The sequence below is a fragment of the Triticum aestivum genome, chromosome 4B (genome assembly GCF_018294505.1).
Source record: "Triticum aestivum cultivar Chinese Spring chromosome 4B, IWGSC CS RefSeq v2.1, whole genome shotgun sequence".
NCBI lineage: Eukaryota > Viridiplantae > Streptophyta > Magnoliopsida > Poales > Poaceae > Triticum > Triticum aestivum.
The window spans coordinates 357,314,936-357,334,759 of record NC_057804.1 but is presented as its reverse complement, the minus strand read 5'-3'; the positions used below and the strand labels follow the sequence as shown (position 1 = coordinate 357,334,759).

The following is a 19,824-nucleotide window of genomic DNA, read 5'->3' as shown; positions in this document are numbered from 1 at the left end:
CACACTCACCCTCTTCTGGCTGGGGCTGCCACTCCTTCCCCGGAAGCCTCGCAGCTCCATGGGGGATCAAGCCCTCGTTGGCCATGTCGAGGAGGTCATTCTCTGTGATGGTCGACTGGATCCAGTCTCCTTGGACCCAGCCCTTCGGCAGGCGGGATCTGGACGAGGACCCGCCGCGGCTGGTGGATCTCCCCTTCGCTTTCTCCGACGCCGACGCCTTCTTCGCACGTTCCAGCGCCGCCGTCTTCTCCTTGGCCATGGTTGCCGGCGAGATGCGCGTGGGGAAGCTATGCGGGGGCGAGAGCGAGCGCACTGGACGGGGACGAAGGGAGCAGAGAGAGAGAGAGAATGACTGAGGCGCAGTACAGAAATCCTCGCCGGGCTCATTTATAAGGTCCCTTCCGAGTGGATGACAGGTGGGCCCGGCCAATCTAATCATATCAGGAACAGTTGCGCAGGCGGGATACATGGCGAAGAAAGCGGCCCGGAGATCGAGGCGTCCGCGCCCGTCCCATCCGAACGCCGCGGTCCGCTCCGCTTCGCGCGCGTCCCCAAATTTCGCATCCCGCGAAATCCGCGAACGGCAGATCGGTCTGTCAGACGTGGGGTTTCCCGCGATCCGTCGCTCGGAGACCGCCGAAGCCCGAAAAATCACTCGACGGAAGAAGAGAATGGATCGAGTCGACCGAAGACAAGTTGCTCACTATCGACGAAGAAATTCTTTGGCCCAGAACAACGCACGACCAGTGTGCAAAGGTTAATTGGAAACGACATCAACTCCTTCCTCACTCGAAGCCTCAATCCATTCGGGGGCTAATGATGGGGTCATGTACCTAAGGTAGGGTCATGGACCTGATCTAAGTACCTTACCCAAGGACACCCTTAGAAGAGGTCACCTTCCAGTCGACCAACGAGGGACTCACTCGACTGACTTGAAGGACTCGACCACGAAGACTCACTCGACCACCAGGAGGTCAAGAGGCACTCTGCACTGCAACGGCCTGTAATCAAGTAGACTTTATGATAGTAAAAGCACTTTATGTGGGGCGTTACCAGTAACTCCCCAGACTTAACTCACCTTAAACCCTCTCCTACGTGGGCTGGCTGGGGTCCTGGCGCACTCTATATAAGCCACCCCCCTCCACAGGCAGAAGGGTTCGGCACCTTGTAGCTCATATACTCATAATCCACTCGACCGCCTCCGGGCTCCGAGACGTAGGGCTATTACTTCCTCCGAGAAGGGCCTGAACTCGTACATCCTTTGTGTTTACAACCTCTCCATAGCTAGGACCTTGCCTCTCCATACCTACCCCCCACTCTACTGTCAGGCTTAGAACCACGACAGGTCGCGGCGCAGCGCCTCCTCGGCCCGCATTGCTGGTCCCTGAAGCACCCGGCGCCGGAGGTCGCTGACCCACCAGAGCTGGCGCCGTCGGTCTGGGACCGGGCAACACGTCGCCCCGGCCCACAGCAGTCCCGACCGGAGCCAAGCCCCTACCAGCGGGCTGGGCGAGCACTCCCCCGCGGCCAGACCCAGGCGCCGGCAACGCAGCGCCGCTGCCACTGCCAGTGGCCGAGGGAAGCATTCCAGCCCCCGCGGCTGGCGGCAGCACAGCGCCGCGGCCTCCGCCGCTGCCCTCCTGCGGCACAGTCCCAAGGCGGCCGGCCTCCTGAGGCACCACCGTCTTCTTCCCCGGTGGCAAGGGTCCTCCGCGACCCGCCATCGTACGGAGCGGTGGAATACGCCTAGCCCGACCAGTCCCAGCCGATCGCATGTTTTGACTCAGGCGACGACGACGAACCCTAACAGGCGACTCGAGACAGGACAAAGATCGAAGAAACGAGACCGCCTCGCCCTCGATAGCGATCGGTGCCGGTTGGTTCTGGGCCTCATACCCATGCACTCCCGGCCCACTGACTGCGTGCACACCCGATCGAACTTCCTCTAGGAAAAAGCCGGTCGGACCCGGGTTAGTCTGGGCCTCATACCCAGCTAACCCCGGCCCATCCCGAGCCGGCCTACCAGCATCCAGGTCCAGCCCCTCTCGGCCTACCAAGATTTTCAAACGACGCTCCGATCCGCAGCGATCCCGAGACCCGGATTTTCGGGCGTTACCAGCTCAGGCGCCGGCGGCTCCGATCTGGCCACCGTCCGGCGAGCATTCCTCTTCCGTTTAACAACGATCCACGACTCTAGCTTAACTAGATAAAAAATGGTAAGATTTGGACGACATACCTTCGGTAGAGGACCTTTCCACGGCTTGACCGCCGCCGACGAAGTTCTCCGGTGAACTATCCGGCGAACCAACTCCTTCTTCTCGCCCGTGTCAAGCCCCATCCTGGCCGGATCATTGATGGGTAAAACATATGATATTGGAACGGAGGGAGTAATTACCATATATCCCAGCAGGTACTGCTCCGGGGATAAAATGCTTGTGCAATGTGCATGAAACAAAAGGGAAATAATTAATGACATGATATGAGGTAATTTTCTGCTAGCTAGCTAAATAGCGAAAACTAAATAATTTAAAATAGAAGAGACCAATGTGTACAGTAGATGGACACATACACATAGTTTGTTCACAGTCAAGTCCCAGTTAAATGGCAAAGCTTTTTGCCAAAAGGATAAAAATAATAATTAAGATTCACATTAATTGAGAAACAAACTGGTTCGTTTGTGCCACTCACACAGTAAAAAGTTGATTTATTATGCAATCTCCTGATTTCAACATCCCTTTCCCTTGCTAATTCGTTCCACAAAATTCAATAGTAACACAATTCCAAAAGCAAATTGTCATTAGTCATCATATGCATTCTCCAACGACCTAAATTTTGTACTGAAAATTGCTCCAAAGAAACCAGCATCAATTTGTTTCAACATGCTTGTGTTAATCATTGCAAAACATATCAGGAATTTACTTCCGAACAGTATATACAAATCTATAGTGGTGCGCTGTTACCAAGTGTATAAATATTTTTGTGCAGATCTAGAACACATTTTGCAGCGGGTTTAATTCAAGAAACAATAAGGGGGTAAGTGCAAAACATCCAGCATTGACCGGCTCGGGTCGACTGGCTCCACTTGGCTGCATGTGATTGACCCAGGACTAAACTTGCATATCTTGGACAAGTCGGCCCCACTTGGCTGCATGTGATTGACCCAGGACTAAACTTGCATATCTTGGACAAGTTCTAGGACTGATCAGTGCACTTTTACAAATTCTAGGACTAAACCATCACATCATGACAAGTTCTAGGACCTCCAGTGCTATTACCTCCCAATCTTAGGGAAAGAGTGGCTAACAAAATGACCACCACAAGTATGACAAAGATTTGGCAAAAAAATTTAAGCCTATGGCATGCGGACCATGAAGCTAGAAAAATGTGGCAAGCCACATGTGTGACAATGAAACAAACATATGCACTGCCTAAAATACTGTGGCGTGACTAAAGTTAGGGCTGGCAACCTTAGGCTATAATCCAAATAGGCCCTTCATGTTTTCATCAACAGTAAGCAATCTTATATTATCTGAGATACGTGACACCACAATCTCATGCAATTAACATACCTAGCAGGTCTACAATAAACAAGAAGTGCAGGATAACAGAATGCACAGCAGTGCCGTCCGTCAAACACTACAGATAGCCCCCGGCCAAAAGCTACCAACACCACCTCTACTACCCAACTTCAGGGGCACGCCAAAATTCTACCAGTGTCTAGATACAGATCTCGTGATCATCATTGTAACCATGCCATCGCCTCCAATCTTTTATGACTTTGCTTCTTCACCCGCAGCTGATGGAGCTTCCCCTCCCTTGCTCCCCTCCTCTGTCTCGACATCTACATCAGCTGCATTTACAACAACATGAAATTAGTTCAGCAAACAGTACAACCCATAAAATCCATTTTCGATATCCGAGAGTCGAGACCAGACTTCACAAGTTAAATAGACCAAATCAAAATTTTGTAGTAATTCACAAAAGAGAAGGCCGACCAAAGTCTCTATGTACTGTTCTTGGAACTGATGATTAAGAGTTACGACAGTCGCCTCGACTTACATTGAACAACATTGGACAGTGTTCGACACTTCCACAGGCATGTGTATGTGATAGGGAGATTATGAAAGCAACACTGAAGATATGTCTATGCTACTCTCTCATTGGACCTCCAAAAAAATTGAGGGCTCACCTAAAAGGCTAAATAATTAAGAGTAGGATTCATCAAAATGTCTTACTAGTATGCTCGTTCTGAATATTATCAGAATAGCACTAATCAAATAGCAGGACAGAAATATGAAGCCTTGAACAGGCATATGCTTCCCGAAAAAATCATGTAGTACAAGATAAACATCATAAGCTTCCTTTGTTAGCATTGTCAACCACATTGTTTTCATCATGCTCCAAAATCTCATCATCGTCATCACCACCTCCCATATCCAGCTTCTGCAAACACAAAGAACAATGGAAGCCTCGCTAACATTTACTTCATCACTAGAGAAAGATTGTACCAAACCCATACCGAGAAGTCCATATCACCAAAGTCACCAACTGCGACGCAGATAACTTGAGGTCAGTTCACCCTGAACAACATAGTAGGGTATATGACACAAACAAACACATGTTTGAACCATAGAACTTACATCCAGCGTCTTCATCATCCTCATCTTGCCATTTATCCCAGTCAACCTTGAGGAACACAGGTGGTTTGCCTTCCTTCTTGAGCAGCCTAGGCCACCACTTGCCCTCAGCTTTCTTGACAAGGTAGCATATAGTCCTCGGGGCAAGAGCCGCTTGGCTCTCCTGCATGTAAATAAATAAATAACAGCAGTTAGCATGTAAAATGTGCACCCAAGAAGATGACATTTGTTAGTAATTATAGACACCAACCTCAACACTGACAACATCAAAGAGCTCAAGGTCAAGCTCATACTGCATGTCATCAGGAGGGGCCGTTGCTTAGAAGTTGAAATGGCCATCAGGGTTCAACTTGAGCTTCACATCCTTTGCGTCGGGCAGCTCAATCATCAAGTAAACCTTGTCTAGGCTCTGCGCCCACTTAGTGCTCGGGTGGCGAATGCACTCAAAAAAATCCCTATCACGATTTTGATCAAATCTCGTTGTCATTTACAATCACGACAATCATCAATAAGAATATGGCTAGCCAATTAGTTGGCCAAAAAGTTGCAACTTTTTGTGAGGTTGGCCAAACAAATGGTAGTCAACCAATCAGGGCGGCCCTTTGAACAAAAACTTAGGATATCGCAGATCGCAATATCTAGCATACTTGTGCCTAACTAAGAAATACAGTAAAAAATGCGGGAGAAAGAAATACAGTAACTTACAAGGTGCAATGTCCAGACTCCAAGTCCCAACTTCCAGACCCATGATCTAACTAATACTACCTCCGTCCTAAAATAAGTGTCTTAACCTTGGTACAACTTTGTACTCCCTCCGTCTGGAAATACTTGTCGAAGAAATACATAAAAATAGATGTATCTAGAATTAAAATACGTCTAGATACATTCATTCCTCCGACAAGTATTTCCGGAGGAGGGAGTACTAAAGTTAGTGCAAAGTTGAAACACTTATTTTGGGATGGAGGGAGTACATACTATATGACATACAAGACCATATGCAGAATCATATAATAACCAAGCTAAAATAGCAGCACTCCGTCAATCAATCCCATCCCAGCCCGCTCAACTGGCGGCATGACCGCACATGAATCTGATCAAGAATGAGAGAGAGCGCAACGCAGAGAAGGATCGCGAGCGGTTATCACCTCATGTTTTACTGGAGGAAATTTCGTACGCGCGAGTTATTGCTCCTGCTGCGCGGGGATCTACGCTTTAGGGTTCAGAGTCGCGACTCCAGGAGGGGAGACGGAGGAAACGAGCAAGAATGTTGCGGGCGTAAAAGGAAGCCAACGAGGGCAACACCGTAAATAAGGTGGCTTAGCTGCTTCGGAAAGGCTCTAGATCGTTCGATGTCCTTTGGGTTTCAACAAGACAAAAGACAAGGTTGGGCGCCGTTGGCTGTTATTGGGTTTCAAAAATATGTACACACACTGATAAAAAAAATTGTACACACTGTAAAAAAATTGTACACACTCTGTTTTAAAATATAGGGTGTATTTTTTTAAAGTCAAACATTTAAGTTTGATTAAATTTTTAGAGAAATATATCAAAATTTATAATATCAAACCGTATAATTAGATAAATTATGAAATACAATTTTCATAATTTTTTTGTTTAATGTTGTGGATGTCGATATCTTTTGCTGTGAATATGGTCAAAGTTATAGAAAATTTGAATTTCCAAAAAAACGAATACCCCTTATATTTTGAAACCGATGGAAGATTTAGTTTCGCGGGTGCGGGAGGTGATGAAGTATGTTTATTTTTATTTTATAATGGATGAGTTGGTGGGCATTTCGTGGTGTGATTCTGTGTTATCCGCTACCAACCTATACTTATGTGAGAAATTTTTTGCGTCGGTCGTTGCATGTATATTGGTGCTACAACATCACATGGTGACACTTCTTTTTTCTAGGTGATGGAGTTGCGCAGGATTAATATGTTTTTATAGGCTGGTTGCTGTTGTTTGATTTCCAGAAATCGTTGGTTTGATCGAAATCGTAAGCCAAATTCAAAATTGAACACCACAATTGAATGAAAGAGCTCGAAATTAGGGAACATAGCGAATACAACTAATTGAATGAGAGAGCTCCTTGAGAAATTGTTGACCTGGTCAAAATCAAGTGACCCAATTATCTCTACTCTCTACTCCTATAAAAATGCGAGTTGGTGGTGATGGCGTGCCTGCCTTTGTGGCATATGTGCCGTCTGATCTGAAACGGACGGCTGAGAGTGAGATAAGTTGTGCTTGAGCCACTTGTACAACATTTTGCAGAAGCACCCCGCATGTCGACTACTTGTTTCTATTTCTCTCTGGAGAAAGAAACAGAAGCTTCGAGTACCCCTATCAAAGTCGCTACACACGGTGGAAATCTCTTGGTCTCTCTCCCGACGCGAGAGGCGGTTTCCAGGCGTGCTGCCTCCGCTGGTCTCCCTCGCCTCCGGTAAGCCGTCGGGCTCTGGGAGGTGTGCGGGACAGTGTACGACCGCGACGCGGTTGTAGATAATGTTGTTTTAGGATTTTATTCTGGCACTGGCGGGCAGGCAGGGGCGATGTCAACGCTGTGGGATAAGGTTCCCCCTGGCTCCTTTCCTGTCTCGGCGGTGCTCCCTCCGCCGGTGGCACTGTGGGGTTAGGGAGGTTGGTCTCTCTCTTATCCGGCGAGGTTTGGTCGGTGATGGGGGTGCACAACAGTACAGAAGTTGGGATTTGTGGAGAGGGATTCCCAGATCCGGTCGCCGCGGACGGCCGACAGCTGCGCACTGTTGCAGGCGAAGTGGTTTGAGTTGCGGCTCCACTCCGTCGTAGGCTGCCGCTGGTCAAGGGATCACTGAGTCTACCCCAGGCCGATGCACCGGAACCCTCCCTGGTTCCGTCTTTTGGGGCGGGACTTATATGCGGCTCACAAAGCCATGGATCGGCGATGCTGCTCCTCATGCCCGTTGTCTTGTGGATGACGACTAGCACCGGCGAGTGCAGAGATCAGCGTGCCTAGGTGAATAAGGAAGATGAACTGGGCTGTAAGTTACTTTGTTTTCAATGTCGGCGTTATTCCCTTTAGTGTTGTCTCTGCCTCTCTGGTTCTCAACCTCCAACGACATGCCCTTTTTTTGTGCTGGCCATGGAGGCTAGCAGCGGCAGGACTGCCATGACTAGGCCGCGCAATATTTCTGACAGTGTTGAGCTACTCGTTCCCGACAGCTCCGGTGCCAAGCTGCCAATAGAAGCCGAGCAGGTATGTGTGTGATGGATCTTTTAATTTTTAGTTTGCTTCCTGTTCGATTAGGTGCATATTTCGCAAGATAATGTTGTTCGGAAGGGGTCGCTGACGAGCAAGGTGAGGCCATTGCGTCTATTCTTGTGTTAGTTTGTTTCAAAGAAATCACACTAATTTCTCTCAGTATACTCTGCAGAGAAATAAGTACTGAAGCATGCTTCACTGATGACTACTGATCTAGAATTGTCTGTTGCTGAAATAAGTCCTGGAGCGGTGGAGCGGGCTGAACAATTTCCTGTTGATTTTACTGAATGGATTGTCCCTGTAATTTGACCAAACGTCATGTCACCGTGCCACTGAAGTTTTTGCACGGAATTCTTGTCTTTTTGGGTGGTGCCAAGCTGTCTTTTTGTTGAACAATGCCACAATTGCATAGTTGTAAGTTATTTAGGATTGTCTCTATTGCATACGACCTGGAGTTACAAGAGGTCCAGTACTAATTTTGTGTATGTATGTACATGTGCACTCACCCATTTTCTATACACATGATTCCAAAGCATTTTTACTGTACATTTTGTTTCTTTGCTCGGTACAAAATGTATTGCAAGTGTTGTTCATTTTTTCCCCTTCTGTAAATATACTAGAGACCCTCTAAGGGCTCAGTTTTCTTCGCGTTGTCTGAATATACCCAGATTTATTTTTTGTGTGCGTATTTAACAAAGCATTTAGTTAACCACTTCTACTTCATTCTTGTTTGTCGTGAAACCACATATAAGTGTGTGCTCAAGTTATAGTATGTATGTTAGGAAATACACAGGAGCTCCCGGGTGCTTCTCATCTCTATATTATGAATATTAAACTTAGAAAACTCTGAAATTTGAGGATAGCAAACCCGGGTGCCCAATCCACTCCCGGGTGAAGTTTCGTGAAAAAAGTGGCGAAGGAAATATAGTCCAAACTAAAATCTGTCCAAACATTTTTTGTGCATAGATTTCTTCTGTCTTTTTTTTGCCATGGATACATTTCATGGTATTTTTTCATGAAATTTCATATGAAAGTAGATTGGACACCCAAGTTTGATATCCCAAAATCCCCCCAAAGAATAAAATTTTCTGGTGATTTTTTGAACTTAATGTTCATATAGGGGGTAGAGCACCCTGGTGCTACAAATCCTCTTCTTTATGTTAATATAATGTCTTGATTGCTATCTTCAAGATATTATTATGTGTTATTTGATATGATTCTTTTTTCGCCAAATCTTGCAAAGAGGTTTGGAATGTTGCAACATCAATTTATTTTGGATGTCATCATTTATATTTTGGTCATGTTTGGCATGTTGCATCATATAATGCTCATATTCATGTAGAGATGACATGTGCGTGACATGGGCGGGTTGCGGGTCAGGATAGGTTTTTAACCCATTGGACTAGGATAAGTTTGTAGCCATCGCAAGTTGCCACATGCGTGTGGATGGATTTTTAATTTTCTGCATGCTCCGTCCCCTCGGTAAATGATACTGTGAGCAATGAGAAAGGTGAGTAGGGAAAACAACAAGTCTTCTCACGAGATGAATTCGGAAAATGTTTCGTTTGGATTAAAGAGTTTATTGATTGGAAACCTATATTTGATCATGCGTGATATATACACGTCAACAATATAACATCGCTTTGATCAACGTCTACATACATTTGTTATTGTCTCCTACATATGGGTTTATGACATAACTTAAATCCACCTAATCTTATAAGATCCGTAGCGTAGCATGGGCATCTTACTAGTAAAATGAAGACCTCAATTAATTGTGAGGCCTTAAAAATTAGGAAGGTTAGTGTGTAGTTTAAAAGAATTGAATGAGAGAGTTTTGAGAAATGTTGACCCAATCAAAATTGGGTGACCCAATTTCAATTGGAGACGTCAATTGAATGTGGACTCTTTAAAAGTATGGAGCATAATTTTATAGAGGATTTCACCCTATTTTGATTTTTATTGTGCAGATAAAGCAACCACCACATTAATACAACAAATCTAAGAATATAAACAATAAGGCTATTGAGACAACAACACAAACATGGCCGAATTAAGAAAAAGGCCACCAAGTGGCCGCGGATCAATGGTTAGGAGGTGGAGCAAGACAGTGTCAATGCGTCTTGCCTTATTTTTCATGATTTATGCTGCTCCATTTTGCTGGCTACTACTATGGGAGTCACTTTTGTTTTCTTTTTCTCTGGCTGCTAAGATGATTCATTTTGTCGGAGAGAGCAATGCGAATAGTCCAGAAGGTCGCAAATCTAACCCTTAGTTCAATGCTGGGTATTAGATGGCTAACTATGTTTTGAGCATTGCTTTCAATGAATATACTAACAATGTGCCTGTGCGTTACAACGGATCCAGAGTAGAATAATACATGTTCACAAACTTGAAAGTTAGTTTTGGTATATATCACTAGAAATATGTGAACACCCAATATGCGATTATATCCCACACGTGTCGAGGCACGATGATGCGAAGCATCCTTCCATCATCCCCATGGACTCTACACCAACACATCAAGCACCACGTGGGCCTATGGCAAGAGCTTAGACACGCGCAATGGAAACCAAGGTGAACTCCTTCCTACTTGACATGCATATGGACACGAATGGAACTTGGTTTCTACCTCACCAAAATGCACTATGTATCATTAGGTACGAAGAAGAACACCCCCAAGCAGCTAAGGAGCATCACCAAGGAGTAAGAGAAGCACCCCAAGACTTTGAGGAAGGAGGAGGAGTCCCAAAGTAGCAGGATAGGAAGTCCCAGGCGACCCTGTGCGCACGGCCCCCGTGCCCACGGGCTACACAGGGAGCTATGGCTGTAGCACCCCGTGTGCACGGGCATGTACCGTGAGCACGGGACCCCCGTGTGCACGGGCCCTACAGGATGGCCGGCTAAGATCATGTTTTGGGCCTCCACTTCATCCACTTCACCCCAAGCCTATATATTCCGTACCTAGGGTTATGTTTGGGGTTAGCAAAGACATATGTGAGATATTTGAGAGCTTTGCTCCTTCTACCACTCCATTGGAGATCAAGGCCTCTTAGGAGAGGATCCACTTGTGGATTTCAAGACCTCCTCTTGGAGAAGACTACCATCATCAAGACCTCATCTCTTAGGAGTGGGAAGAACTTTACCTAGTGCCTGTTTTCGTTGATTGTGCTTGCAATCTTGTGGATCTATGTGTTTGCTATTCTGGTGGATGTGTGATTGGGTTTTGTTGGAGTGAACTCCTCTTTGTGTTCATCCATTCCCCCCTTCCAACTGTGAAAAAATTCATCTTAGGGTTTCACCCGACAACATCTTGGTATCATGAGAAAGGTTGATTCACATCTTGGAGTCCCTACCCCCCGTTTGCTAGCTTGATTTTGTTGTTTTCGTCCTAATTCAAAAATCCCCACCAAAAATAGCCCCCAAATTTTTCTTGCAATTTGTTGGATCTTGTAAGATTTGGTTGATTTGGTCCACGAATTTTGTGTTTGGCAAGTGGATCTACCGCTTACCACCATTAGCCACCATCCCCACCATCGATTTTGGCTGGAATCTTGAGAAATATCCACGGATCAGAGGTGTTCTTGCGTTTCCAGAACAACCCGTGCGCACGGGCCATCGGGACCCCGTGCACATGGGCCTCACTTACCCCGCGCGCATGGACCATATAGAGCAGTTCGGCCATTTCCTGTTTTCCATCTTTTTGCCTTTTCACCACCACTTTTGACCTTCCGCAATATTTCTCGTGAGTGTTTGAGCTTTGGAGTTGCGGTCCTCACGCGTCCTAAGGTGTTTCGGCTACTTAGGCGCGATTTGTCTTCATCATCACCGCCACTCGTCATCGGCTTGGACTCCAATCCGACATCGACCACCCCGTCTTCATACCAACCATAGGCAAGGACGGTAACCTCAATGGCACCGTTGTATAGCCCTTGCCATTACCTTGATAGCCTCGAGCCTCTGTTGCGTAGCATACCCATCAAGACTAGCAAGTTGAGAATTGCCGGGCCACGCCTTTAGTGCACCTTTACTGTTATGTCTCTCCCGTGCATATAATACTTGTGATCTCACATTGTGGCTCGCATATCAAGCATTGTGGCACAGTCAAAAAAGAAGAAGCTTTTAAGAAAAAGAAGAGAGGAGAAGCAAAGAGCTTGTAAGCAATAGCATTGAGCCTCGTACCATCGTTACATCATCGTGGTCATCTCTTAGGTTGGTGCACTAGCGTATCTAGCCCATTAGAGCAATCGAGCTAGTGTCTCTCTAGTATCCATACAACAAGAGCATTCCCGTGGTTCCACCTCCTAGAGCTCATTCCTTGGTTGTGCGGATCCCATCTATCTTCCGCGTGTGTGTTCCTAGTGACATCCTTGGGTTTGATCTATTTGACTTACTTGGGATTTGTGCATCTTATCAACTTTTTCAACATCTTGACTAACATTTTCTTGAATTATTTGTGCCACTTCCTAACCGAGATCCCCATAAGCCTTTTACTTGTAGGTGTGAGAAACAAAACCCGGTACCAATTCTACTATTATAGCATCATGGGATCATACTTGTTACGTCCACAATCTTTGGAAAAGGTAACTTTAGTATCGTTCTCTCATTATCCTACTCACCACCACTTCCACATGATGGATGGACCTACTTCTTTGGAGAACCCGCTCTTCAAGGATCAAGATGACGAACGTGACTACGTCACCAAGAATCACTTCTTCATAACACAACGAGCTCTACATCGAGAGAGTGAAGCTTTGGGTGATCGCATCCAGCAACTCGCCACCGACCTACGCCAATTGGAAGCAAGACAACGGGACTACCTCGACGCCAAGCTCTCCAAGCAAATGGACGAACTCTGCAACATGATCGTGAGCCGCACGTCTTCCTTAACCTCTTCACCAAGACAACGTCACTCAAGTCGCCACTTGTCGTCATATTCCTCTTCCGATGTGAGTCCTCCTCGACGCGATGACACTCAAGATCGCTAAGCGCAAGAAAATCTGTTCCATGGCAATGGCATGCAAGATCAAGTTCGAGCATGTGAAAAGGCGCGACGCCAAGAACGAGAAGCCATGGATCAAGAACAACCACCACCACATCGTCCACATCAAGCATCTCAAGATGGTGATGCAATCCGGCCATAGCAACAATCGTGAAGCACAAGCTCAAGCGGCTCACGACACACTCCGATAGTCCACTGAGTCGTTGCTCAACGCAACCTTCAAGTACGTGAGCAAGAGGAAGCACTTTGTCAAGCACGACAAGAAGAAGTCGCCCGACGTGAAGAACAACAAGAAAGGCGAAACTGGGGACATATGTCTTGACCTCCTCTACGTCAAGAGCGACACCAAGCAGATCGAGTGCTTGAAGACCCTCTTCCACGCCAAGAGAGACATCAACACCATCACTATGGTGAAGAACTTCGCTAAGGCAAGCTCAAGTTCACCATGCCCAAGTTCTCGGGAAGCAATAATGATCCTGAAGAATATCTCTCATGGGCATTGAAAGTAGACAAGGTATTCTGTCTTCACAACTACGACGAGGAAAAGAAGATCTCCATGGCATCCCTCGAGTTTCAAGACTATGTCCTCATTTGGTGGGAGCTAGTGATCGAGCGACGCCAGCGAGAAGGATGAGCCACCCATCACGACTTGGGCACAAATGAAGGACGTCATGCGAGCTCGCTTCGTGCCTACATACTACACCCAAGATCTCGTCAAGAAGTTGCAACTCTTCAAGCAAGGCATGAAGATGGTGGACGAATACTACAAAGAGATGGAAATTGCCATGATAAGAGCCAATGTCAAAGACGATGATGAGCAAATAATGGCACGCTTCTTGAACGGCCTCAACCACCCAATAAGGAAGATTGCCGATTTCCATCCCTACTCCAACCTTCTCGAGCTAGTTCATCAAGCGACAAAGGAGGAGAAACAAGTGCAAGAAGACCGTGAATACGCCAAGTACTCATCCAAGACCTACGGCTCATACACTCAAGCTACCTCTACTACGACTTCAGCACCTCCTACCTCGACTAGAGCATCACCAAGTACCGGCGACAAGTCAAGTTCCAAGCAAGCAACGCCTTCCTCGACTTGTCCTCCGACAAGCAACTACAAGAACAAGACTCCTTCATCGGCACCACCGGATGATCCCGTCAAGACAAGTTCTCTCAAGTGCTTCACATGTGGTGGTCGTGAACACAATTCTTTCCAATGCATCAACCGGCTAACCATGATTGCAAATGATGATGGCATGCACGACTCCATGAGTGATGATGAGATGGAAGCTCTCGATCACGTCGCCATGCACCGTCAAGTGAACAAAGAAGAAGATGCTCAAGTCTATTGTGACAATCATTCAAGTCCTGCTCTCGTGGTCTCCAAGGTCTTAACACTTCAACACCAACAAGACGAAGACCAAAGGTGTCACATCTTCCACGCCAAGGTTGGCATCAACGGACGCTCTGTGAAAGTCATCATCGACGGAGGAAGTTTCCACAACTTGGCAAGTGACGAGCTATGTTCCAAGCTATAATTGGTCAAGAAGAAGCATCCTCGCCCCTACAAGGTCCAATGGCTTAGCAACTCCGGCACCATACAAGTGGAGCACACCGTGCAAGTTTCGTTCAAGATCGGCGCCTATGAGGACACCTTGGAGTGTGATGTGGTTCCTATGTCCGTGTGCCATCTTCTCTTGGGAAGACCTTTGCAATTCGACTGCGGCGTCATCCACAACAGAAGAACAAACCACTATAGCTTCAAGATGAAGGGAACGAAGTACATGCTACGATCTATGTCACCAAGTCAAGTGATCACTGACAAGCAAGCGCCCACCCATCATGGAGAGACTAGTGAGAGAGTGAACCACCACAAAGAGAGTGAGAGCCACAAGCCCAAAATGAGTGACTACACATCAAGAGAGAAGAACTTGGTCCTTCCAGCCACAAAAAGCGAGATGCAAGAAGTGTGTGAGAACCAATTGAGTGTCATACAATATGTCCTAGTGTGCAAAGATGGGGTGGCAACAACTAACACTTCTAATCCTCTACCTATAGTGTTGTCTAATTTGTTACAAGAATTCACGGATGTCTTCCCCGATGATCTACTCTCAGTCTTCCTCCTCCACATGGCATCGAGCATCGGATCGACCTCATCCCCGGCGCACCTCTTCCTAATAAGGCTCCATACCGCGTCATCCCGAAAGAAACCAAAGAAATACAAAGGCAAGTCCAACATCTCATAGACCATGGACATGTGCGTGAAAGCTCGAGTCCTTGTGTCGTGTCGGTCATTCTTGTGCCAAAAAGAGATGGTAGTTTTCGCATGTGTTGCGATTGTAGACCCATAAATGCTATCACCGTTTGCTGTAGGCATCCCATTCCACACCTAGATGATATGCTAGATGAGCTTAGCCGCGCCACCATTTTCTAAAAAGTTGATCTTAAAAGTGGTTATTATCAAATCTGCATAGAAGAAGGTGATGAATGGAAAACCGCTTTCAAAACAAAATTTGGTTTGTATGAGTGGCTAGTTATGCCTATGGGCTTATCAGAAGCACACGGTACTTCATGAGTGTTATGCATTATGTGCTTTGTCCTTACATTGGTGTGTTTGTTGTGGTCTATTTTGACCATATTCTTGTGTTTAGCAAATCCCTTAGAGAGTATGTAAATCATCTTAGGGGCCGTTTTGCAAACTCTTAGAAAATAGTGTCTTTATGCCAATATGGAAAAATGCAATTTTGGTGTTGACAAGATTGTTTTCTTAGGCTTTGTCATGTCTTCAAAGGGTGTTGATGTTGATGAGTCTAAAGTTGAAGCAATTAAAACTTGGCCACAACCCACTAATTTGCAACAAGTGCATAGTTTCCTTGGTCTAGCGGGTTTTTATCGTTGCTTTGTGAAAGACTTTAGCACTATTGCCGCACCGTTGCATGCTTTGAGTAAGAAGAATTTACCCTTTGTTTGGGGACCATCTCAATCTACCGCATTTGATGAGCTCAAATCTTTGCCTACACATGCCCCAATTCTTGTATTGCCTAATTTTTCAACAAAAATTTTGAGGTTCATTGTGATGCTAGTGGTAATGGAATTGGTGGAGTTTTGATGCAAGAGAAGTGACCCATTGCATACTTTAGTGAAAAACTTTTTGGTGATCAACTTAACTATCCCATCTGTGACAAAGAATTGTATGCTTTAGTGCAAGTATTGCATGTTTGGGAGCATTACCTTCGCCCACATGAATTTGTCGTACATACCGATCATGAGACACTAAAGTACCTTAAAGGTCAAACCAAGTTGAATAAATGGCATGCTAAATGGAGTGAACTTATTGAATCTTTTACTTATGTGATCAAGTACATTAAGGGTAAAGAAAATGTTGTGGGGGATGCTCTTTCCCGCAAGTGCATGTTAGTCACTCTACTTGAGTTGAATGTTATTGGCTTTGAGCATGTTAAAGATCTTTATGCGCATGATCCTACGTTGCGATTCCTTATGCCAAATGTTTTGCTAACACTTGTTGGGAGAACTATTATCTCAAGAATGGCTACCTTATGCGCACTAACAAACTTTGTATACCCGAGTCTTCGCTTCATTTGTTACTTTTGCAAGAGGCTCATGATGGAGGACTTATGGGACATTTCGGGCGCGACAAGACCTTTGCCACCCTCTCCTTCAAGTACTTTTGGCCAAAGATATTCCGCGACATGGCACGCTTGACTAATCATTGCTCTACATGCTGCAAAGCTAAGTCAAAAGCCCAATATCATGGTTTACATATGCCACTTCCAATTCCATATCAACCATGGGAAGATATTAGTATGGATTTCGTGCTTGGTTTTTGTTGGACTCAAAATGGAAAGGATTCCGTATTTGTTGTTGTGGACCAATTCTCAAAAATGGCACAATTTGTCCCATGCAATAAGATAGAAGATGCTTCACATGTTGTAAATCTCTTTTGTAGGGAAATCTTGAGGTTGCATGGAGTGCCAAGGACCATTGTGTCAGACCGCGACATCAAGTTCCTAAGCTACTTTTGAAATACAATATACGCCAAGCTCGGCATCAAGCTACTATTCTCGACGGCTTATCATCCCCAAACTGATGGCCAAACAGAAGTCACCAACCGGATGCTATCTACTCTCTGATGCATGTTGATAAAGAAGAACATCAAGGAGTGGGAGGAGTGCTTTCCCATCGCCGAGTATGCCTATAATCGAGCTCGACACTCTACTACTGGCAAGTCCCCCTTCAAGGTTGTCTATGGCTTCAAGCCATTGTCCCCATTGGACATCCTACCTCTTCCGCTCCAAGAACGCGCAAACATGGATGCGAGTGCAGGGGAAAGCTTTCTCAAGGACATACATGAAGATACGAGGGCAACAATCGAGCGCCAAGTAAATCACATCGCCACCAAGCTTAACATCAACAAGACACCAATGGTGTTCCAACCGTGAGATCTCGTATGGCTTAACCTTCGCAAGGACCGCTTCCCCAACAAGCGCAAGTCCAAGTTACTACCACGAGCCAATGGACCCTTCAAGGTGCTAGCACTCTACAAAGACAATGGCTACAAGATCGACATCCCACGCGACAAGTACAACGTAAGCGACATCTTCAATATCAAAGACTTGGCCAAGTACCATGGTGATGAAGATCACAATCTGCGGACGGATCTCTCCCAAGGGGGGGGGGGAGATGATGCGGAGCATCCTTCCATCATCCCCATGGAGTCTACACCAGCACATTAAGCACCACATGGGCCTATGACAAGAGATCGAACACACGCAATGGAAACCGAGGTGAACTCCTTCCTACATGACATGCATATGGACATGAATGGAACTTGGTTGCTACCTCACCAAAATGCACTATGTATCATTAGGTACAAAGAGGAACACCCCCAAGCAGCTAAGGAGCATCACCAATGAGTAAGAGAAGCACCCAAGACTTTGAGGAAGGAGGAGGAGTCCCAAAGGAGAAGGACAGGAAGTCCCAGGCGACCCCGTGCACACGGGTCCCTGAGACCCCGTGCCCACAGGCTACACAGGGAGCTATGGCTGTACCACCCCATGCGCATGGGCATGTACCGTGCGCACGGGACCCCCGTACGCACGGGCCCAACTTACCTCATGCACACGGGCCTTGCAGGATGGTCGACTGAGATCGTGTTTTGGGCCTCCACTTCATCCACTTCGCCTCCAAGCCTATATATTCCGTACCTAGGGTTATGTTTAGGGTTAGAAAAGACATATGTGAGATAGTTGAGAGCTTTGCTCCTTCTACCACTCCATTGGAGATCAAGGCCTCTTAGGAGAGGATCCACTTGTGGATTTCAAGACCTCCTCTTGGAGAAGACTACCATCATCAAGATCTCATCTCTTAGGAGTGGGAAGAACTTTACCTAGTGCTTGTTTCCTTTGATTGTGCTTGGAATCTTGTGGATCTATGTGTTTGCTATTCTAGTGGATGTGTGATTGGGTTTTGTTGAAGTGAGTTCCTCTTGGTGTTCTTGGTGTTCATCCACTCCCCCCTCCAAGTGTGAAAAGATCCATCTTAGGCTTTCACCCTACAACACACGACTTAGGGGCATGCTACGTCTTGAGCTTGTGTTGCTTTTCCTTGAAGACGAAAGGATGATGCAGCAATAGTAGCGTAAGTATTTCCCTCAGTTTTTGAGAACCAAGGTATCAATCCAGTAGGAGGCTCCTCAAAAGTCCCACACACCTACACAAACAAACAAAGAACTCGCAACCAACACAATAAAAGGGGTTGTCAATCCCTTCACGGCCACTTGCAAAAGTGAGATCTGATAGAGATAGTATGATAAGATAAATATATTTTTGGTATTTTATAATATAGATGCGAAAAGTAAAGATGCAAATAAAAGTAGATTGGAAGCAAATATGATAAGAGATAGACCCGGGGGCCATAGGTTTCACTAGTGGCTTCTCTCAAGATAGCATAAGTATTACGGTGGGTGAACAAATTACTGTCGGGCAATTGATAGAAAAGCGAATAATTATGAGATTATCTAGGCATGATCATGTATATAGGCATCACGTCCGTGACAAGTACACCGACTCCTGCCTGCATCTACTACTATTACTCCACACATCGACCGACTCCTGCCTGCATCTAGAGTATTAAGTCCATAAAGAACAGATTAACGCATTAAGCAAGATGACATGATGTAGAGGGATAAACTCAAGCAATATGATATAAACCCCATTTTGTTATCCTCGATGGCAACAATACAATACGTGCCTTGCTGCCCCTGCTGTCACTGGGAAAGGACACCGCAAGATTGAACCCAAAGCTAAGCACTTCTCCCATGGCAAGAAAGATCAATCTAGTAGGCTAAACCAAACTGATAATTCGAAGAGACTTGCAAAGATAACTCAATCATACATAAAAGAATTCAGAGAAGATTCAAATATTATTCATAGATAAACTTGATCGTAGACCCACAATTCATCGGATCTCGACAAACACACCGCAGAAAGAGTTTACATCAAATAGATCTCCACAAGAGAGGGGGAGAGCATTGTATTGAGATCCAAAAAGAGAGAAGAAACCATCTAGCAAATAACTATGGACCCGTAGGTCTGTGGTAAACTACTCACAACTCATCGGAGGGGCAAGGATGTTGATGTAGAAGCCCTCCGTGGTCGATTCCTGCTCCGGCGGAGCGCCGACGAAGGCTCCAAGATGATATCTTGCGGATACAGAAGGTTACGGCGGTGGAAATTGTGTTTCATTGGCTCCCTGGATGATTTCGGGGGTACGTGGGCTTATATAGGAGGAAGAAGTATGTCGGTGGCCGCCCGAGGGGCCCACGAGACAGGGGGCACGCCATATAGGGGGGGGGGCGCCCTCCTATCTCGTGGAAGCCTCGGCTGCTTCTTGACTTGCACTCCAAGTCCTATGGATCACATTTGTTC

The 19,824-nt window shown here is 46.1% G+C and overlaps 1 protein-coding gene and 1 long non-coding RNA gene across 3 annotated transcripts; one reads left to right on the top strand and one right to left on the bottom strand.

The window, feature by feature from the left end:
* Positions 1-3,474: 3,474 nt before the first annotated feature.
* LOC123094826 (co-chaperone protein p23-1) lies at positions 3,475-5,918 on the bottom strand. Of its 2 annotated transcripts, XR_006445998.1 has the most exons (6): positions 5,783-5,918; positions 4,888-5,092; positions 4,641-4,800; positions 4,520-4,548; positions 4,236-4,443; positions 3,475-3,850 (listed from the first exon to the last, which is right to left on the bottom strand). XR_006445998.1 is itself a non-coding variant. In XM_044516713.1 (5 exons), exons 2-5 carry the CDS (start codon positions 4,933-4,935, stop codon positions 4,351-4,353), a joined length of 330 nt encoding a protein of 109 aa, XP_044372648.1. In that variant the 5' UTR covers positions 4,936-5,092; positions 5,783-5,918; the 3' UTR covers positions 3,475-4,350. The 2 variants fall into 2 exon arrangements, 1 of the variants encoding a protein (XP_044372648.1); XM_044516713.1 differs by having other exon boundaries at positions 3,475-4,443.
* Positions 5,919-6,924: 1,006 nt separating this feature from the next.
* Positions 6,925-8,424, top strand: LOC123092172 (uncharacterized). Its single transcript, XR_006444373.1, has 2 exons — positions 6,925-7,974; positions 8,051-8,424. It is a non-coding gene; the product is annotated as an uncharacterized lncRNA (long non-coding RNA).
* The last annotated feature ends 11,400 nt before the right edge of the window (positions 8,425-19,824 follow it).